This window comes from Coregonus lavaretus (genome assembly GCF_964263955.1).
Source record: "Coregonus lavaretus genome assembly, chromosome: 21".
NCBI classification, from domain to species: domain Eukaryota; kingdom Metazoa; phylum Chordata; class Actinopteri; order Salmoniformes; family Salmonidae; genus Coregonus; species Coregonus lavaretus.
The window spans coordinates 25,777,173-25,783,116 of NC_140008.1; the positions used below are offsets into that span (position 1 = coordinate 25,777,173).

Sequence of the window (5,944 nt, forward strand, 5' to 3'; positions counted from 1 at the left end):
TTGGGGAGAATGACTGTTCTGGTGACGAAATTCTGCTCCAAAATGAATGAAAATAAAATGGTCCATATTATCAGGCAGGTGTGCTACTTAGCAATAAGCATTATCACCTGATGTAACCCACCTGATGCATCATAGTGGCTAGAAATAAATAGTCTAAGGGTTGCCATTTCTGAATTTACCCCCATTGGGCTAATCATTAGCTAGATCACAAACTCTGAAGTCTAAACATTAGGCTAGTTATAGCAACATACTGATGACTTGAATGTCCCCAAAAAACATTCCACTGGTACTCAGCCAACCAAGGATACTCTGTGAATATAATGTTGGTCTACAGTGTTACATTTAGCCCCGCTCTCACCAATGCATTCAACGCCATTGGCGCCTGCTAACGCGCATAAACCATCCCACTATGCATTAACCATACATTTACATTTTGTTCATGCAGCAGACACTAATTTGTTTGTGTTTTTTACCCCCTTTTTTTATCTTGTCTCATCGATGCAACTCCCCAACGGGCTCGGAAGGCGAAGGTCGAGTCATGCATCCTCCAAAATATGACCCGCCAAACCGCGCTTCTTAACACCCGCCCGCTTAACCCGGACTCTCAATCACGGCCGGTTGTGATACAGCCCAGGATCGAACCCGGGTCTGTTGCGATGCAGTGCCTTAGACCACTGCGCCACTCGGGAGGCCCTCAGCAGACACTCTTATTCAGAGCAACTTACACTCAGTGTATTAAACTAAGGTAGATAAACACCAACATACCACAGTAATAGCAACAACAACAAAAAATATGCGACTGTTACTGAGAATGTTATTGTTGTGAAAGTGGTCTGTTGGTTTATTCTGTAGAAAGCCTACTTCTAACATGATCACTGCTAGTTTTAAAGCTTCTGAAAAAGTTAACAAAAGTGCATGTTAGGGAGGAAGTTCATGCTCCCTCTCCTGCATGTCTGGAATTCCTTTGTTTTTCTCAGAAACTCTGAAAGGCCCCCATTACATAACAACTCTCCTCCTGAGACCACAAGTTAATGGTCGAGCAGCCTCGTTTTCATCCTCTTATAGTAACCACTGCTAACGATAGGCTTGGCAGTGGAGAGGCTGCTAAAAGTAAGAGAAACAGAAAGAGGAGGGCTTCAGAGAGAGAGAAAGAGAGAGAGAGAGAGAGAGAGAGAGAGAGAGAGAGAGAGAGAGAGAGAGAGAGAGAGAGAGAGAGAGAGAGAGAGAGTATCACAGAGAGTGTTCAACCTGTCTTAGGGTCTGCAAAAACAGATGTTCTCACCATGGTTCTGCAGGCGGTATTGGACTGTTTCGATGTGAAGGGCTGGCTGGTGTTTATCTTCGTGTTTCTCTTGGTGGTGGACATTGTCAGAAACAGAACTCCACCTAACTTCCCCCCTGGACCCTGGTCTGTACCTTTCCTGGGAAATGTCTTCACAGGGCTCGACTTCAAGACCATTGACAAGGTCAGATAAACACTCATATAATCATTGCTAATGTTAATCAGTAATATTTTATTACTAATGACTTCTGTTACTATTACTATTTCTTTACTAGTTCAGTGAAATCCTTGACACAGATTTGACTTGCATGTGGCGTTTTTTATACAGGTCACCATTGAAAAATAAACTGTGGTCTCAATTGGGATTCTCTAAATAAAGGTTAAATATTTTATAAAAATGTAATAAATGTGTCACCACCATTCCTTCCTTCCCTGCAGATGGCTGAGGACTATGGTCCAGTGTTCAGCCTGCGTCGAGGCAGTGACAGGGTAGTGTTTATCTCAGGGTATAAGATGGTGAAGGAAGCTTTGGTCAACCAACTGGACAGTTTCTTTGACCGGCCCATCATCCCTCTGTTTCATGTCACCTTCAAAGGCCTTGGTGAGTCCGTGGCTAGGGCCCAAATGGCACTCTATGCCCTATATAGTGCACCACTTCTGACCAGGCCGGGCTCCAGTGAGAAATAATGTGGGCACTAGAAAGTACTCCTGTGTCTTTTTTGGAGAGGGTAAACATGTTCGATATAAAAATTCTGCATTATGTATATATTGTCAATAATCTAAAGAAGCTTGTCTACTTCGCTTCCCCTCCTTCATCTGAAATAGCTGAAAAAGGATGCATACCAGGAATTAATGTTCCACCTGCCAAATGCACCTATCACTGCAGATGGGGGAAAGGAGACAAGGAGAGGAAGACCATTTTAGACTATTGAGATCCACCCAATACCTGATTCTTAATCTCTACCTCTCCTCTTGCCTCAGGTATCGCTCTAAGCAACGGTCACATGTGGAAGACCCAGAGAAAGTTTGCCCACACCCACCTGCGATACTTCGGAGAAGGGAAGAAGGGACTGGAGCACTACATCCAGCTGGAGAGCAACTTCCTGTGTGAGGCCTTCAGAGAAGAGCAGGGTATATATACAGTACTTTTAGGGTTAGGATTACTGCTTTTTATTTTATAGAAATAACAACACTGCACTGTAGACATAACCACAAGACATGTACTGTACACATTCCTGTCGTAACGTTGTGAGAACACACTTGATACTTGCACACTCTATCAATATATAATGTAAACTGTGTCCCCTATAGAATAAGTGTAACCTTCATGTGCCTTTGGTCCGCTTATACTTCACTTTCTAATAATACAATAATAAAGACACATGCAGGACAACAGTTGACGAGAGAATCCAGACTGGAAGCTTTGCATAGCCAGTATGATGTCTATGTTACTGTCAGGAGGAGGGTTCAACCCCCATTACATTCTGAACAACGCGGTGGGGAACATTATCTCTTTTGTGGTGTTCGGCCATCGCTTCGAGTACAGCGATGAAAACTTCCAGAAGCTCCTACGCTTGGACAACGAGGCTGTGATACTATCCGGCTCTGCTCGGGCTCAGGTTGGTGTCAAGTTGTTGGCTGGTTACTGGTCTTAACTCCTTCAGATGAGATGTTTAACCTAGAGCCTAGCTCTCAGTGGTCATAGCTCATGTCCTTGTCCATCACAAAACTATTTTGGTGAATTACCTGAAAAATCCTATCCTTTTATCATAAAAACTATTGTGCACATATAAACAGGAAAATCAACATAACTGTTCTCCTGTAGTCTGATCTGTGTGTGTAACTGTGTCCCTCCCTGTCCCAGCTGTATGATGCCTTCCCACACATCCTGAAGTACCTGCCTGGTCCCCACCAGACCATCCACTCCAACTACCACCAGATCACAGACTTCCTGCAGGCAGAGATAGAGAAGCACCAGGAGGACTGGGACCCAGAGGACCCCCGGGACTACATAGACACGTACCTCACAGAGATTGAGAAGGTATGGTACCAGAACAGTAGCCAACACTAGGACAAAGGTCAAAAACACACATCATGTGAATGTAGCGAACCACCTCCACCAGATAGACATTTCATGTCCAGTCATGTTTTCTTTTCTTTTGCCACATTCCAATCCACCTTCTCCTTTAACGTCCTCAGAGGAAGGAGGACCCTAAAGCTGGCTTTAACACAGACACTCTGGTGGTGTGTACTCTGGACCTGATCGAGGCTGGCATGGAGTCCGCTGCCACCACCTTACGCTGGGCCCTGGTCTACATGATGAACTACCCAGAGATACAGGGTGAGTCGACTCTTCTACAGCACCCCTGTGATTGATTGATCGATTGATATATTGATTGATTGATATATTGATTGGTTGCTCTATTGATTGATTGATCTATTGATTGATTGATCCCATCTCCTTCATCCCTCCAGAGAAGGTCCAGGCTGAGATAGACAGAGTGATAGGACAGTCCCGCCAGCCCAACATGTCTGACAGACCCAACATGCCCTTCACTGACGCTGTCATCCATGAGACACAGAGGATAGGAAACGTTTTGCCGCTGGGTTTCCCCAAGATGGCCAACAAAGACACAATACTGGGGGGATATTTCATACCCAAGGTAAGAAAAATTAGATACAGCATTAACAACACTCCTGAGTCCCTCCATGTATCAAGTGAATGATACTTGTTGTCCCTGAACTTTTGTGACATTCAGCTCTCAAGGCTAGCAGAATAAAAACAATAGCTACCAAAATCCATGGATGATTTGTACAGTTAGTCATTCATCTACCAACTTAATCAGTTGTAGCAGCCATATGGTTATAGGCTATAGTCCTGCTCTGCACATTGTTGAGCAGGTGGGCAGTCTGTGAGTTACAGTTTCTCTGTGCTATTCAGGGGACGGCCATCAACACCAGCCTGTCTTCGGTGCTGTTTGACAAAGACGAGTGGGAAACTCCATACACTTTCAACCCAGAGCACTTCTTGGATTCTGACGGACAGTTCAGAAGGAGAGACGCCTTCCTGCCTTTCTCAGCAGGTGATCCAACAGACTATCCATCCAACATGTATTATTTGTTGCTCAGGTTATGATCTCTGTTGGTTGTGTTTTCATGTTTTCATTATAAACTTGTGTGATGAGTAACCTTGCCTGTGACCGAAAACTTAACATTAAGATCCCTTTATTGGTCAATTGCACAGAAGGTCCAACTGAAATTTGACATACGCTTTTAACCCAACCCGTCTGAAAGACACACGTATACAGGTTTTTGGAGAGGTGCGGGGGGCTGCCACACTGGGTGCCCAGGGAGCAGTTGTTTTGGGGGGTTAAGTGCATTGCTCAAGGGCACAAGAGTAGGCAATATCATCTAGGATTTGATACCAGCAACTCTCCTTTTGCCAGCTCACTTCCTAACAGATTTTGTTCAGTTGAACCCTTCGGTTGCTGGCTTGCATCTTCAACCACTAGGATATCTGCCGCCCCTGAGCTTTTAACAAATGATCCGGATTCAATCCCAGTCAGTCACATATCTCCCTCATGTAAGCGTGTGTGTCTCCTCAGATTAAATGTGTGTGTGTCTCTTCAGGTAAGCGTGCGTGTGTGGGGGAGCATCTGGCTCGTATGGAGCTGTTCCTGTTCTTCTCCTCCTTGCTCCAGTGTTTCTCCTTGTCTCCAGTCCCTGGAGCCATGCCCAGTTTGGAGGGGGTCCTGGGGTTCACTCACTCCCCAGCAGAGTTCCTGGTCCGAGCCCTGCCGCGGTGACCACCTCCTCTCACTGACCACTTCCCCTCACTCTGATCAAAACATAGAGCACCACATGGTGTCTACAAACAATGGCTGGCTGGAAGAAGCAGGAAACAGCTGTTATTGTTGAGATTCACTGGACAGAGAGGCATAGACTACATGATATCCTTACTAAATCATATATTTTTTGTACTGTGTATTTTATTGAGTCAACTACAGGTAACTGCAATTTACAGAGCACTCAATATTGAACTAAAAGCAACTTGCTAATGCAGATTTACTAAAATTACACGTTTTCCAGGTCCAATTATATATTCTCTCAATATACATACTGAACATAGTGTTTGTATTTCTTTTTCCTTCTTTTTACACTTTTGAATAGACTATTGATTTCCCTGTCATACAACTGTGTACTTTGTATCCATTAAAGATATGCAAAGGTGAATGACTTCTGGTTGATTTGAAAGCAGTGACCTGTGTTTAGTTATGGTTAGTAGGCAGAGTGGGGTAAGTTGTGCCAAAGGGTTAGTGGAACCACCCCATGTTTCTAGGAAACCATACACAAAATGAATAATGTGACCAAATATTTACATTGCCTTCAGAAAGTATTTACACCCCTTGACTTTTTCCACGTTTTGTTGTGTTACAGCCTGAATTTAAATTAGATTCAATTGAGATTTTGTGTCACTGATCTACACACAATACCCCATAATGTCAAAGTGGAACTATGTTTTTAGAAATGGTACGTGTAGGTGACTGTGACCTCCTTCTCAGAGCAATTGGCAGTACGACCAGAACATTGTTCTGGGATCCAAAAGGAGTATCTCAGTTTCAAGGTCTCAGCTTTGAGAGAAGAAGCCTCATCAGTCAAATG

The 5,944-nt window shown here is 44.1% G+C and overlaps 1 protein-coding gene across 1 annotated transcript; it reads left to right on the forward strand.

Moving 5' to 3' along the window:
- Nucleotides 1-1,084: 1,084 nt before the first annotated feature.
- Nucleotides 1,085-5,515, forward strand: LOC311149312 (cytochrome P450 2J2-like). The gene is made up of 9 exons (XM_084186452.1): nt 1,085-1,466; nt 1,721-1,883; nt 2,264-2,413; nt 2,741-2,901; nt 3,147-3,323; nt 3,482-3,623; nt 3,758-3,945; nt 4,224-4,365; nt 4,913-5,515. Exons 1-9 carry the CDS (start codon nt 1,284-1,286, stop codon nt 5,086-5,088), a joined length of 1,482 nt encoding a protein of 493 aa, XP_084042578.1. The 5' UTR covers nt 1,085-1,283; the 3' UTR covers nt 5,089-5,515.
- Nucleotides 5,516-5,944: the final 429 nt, after the last annotated feature.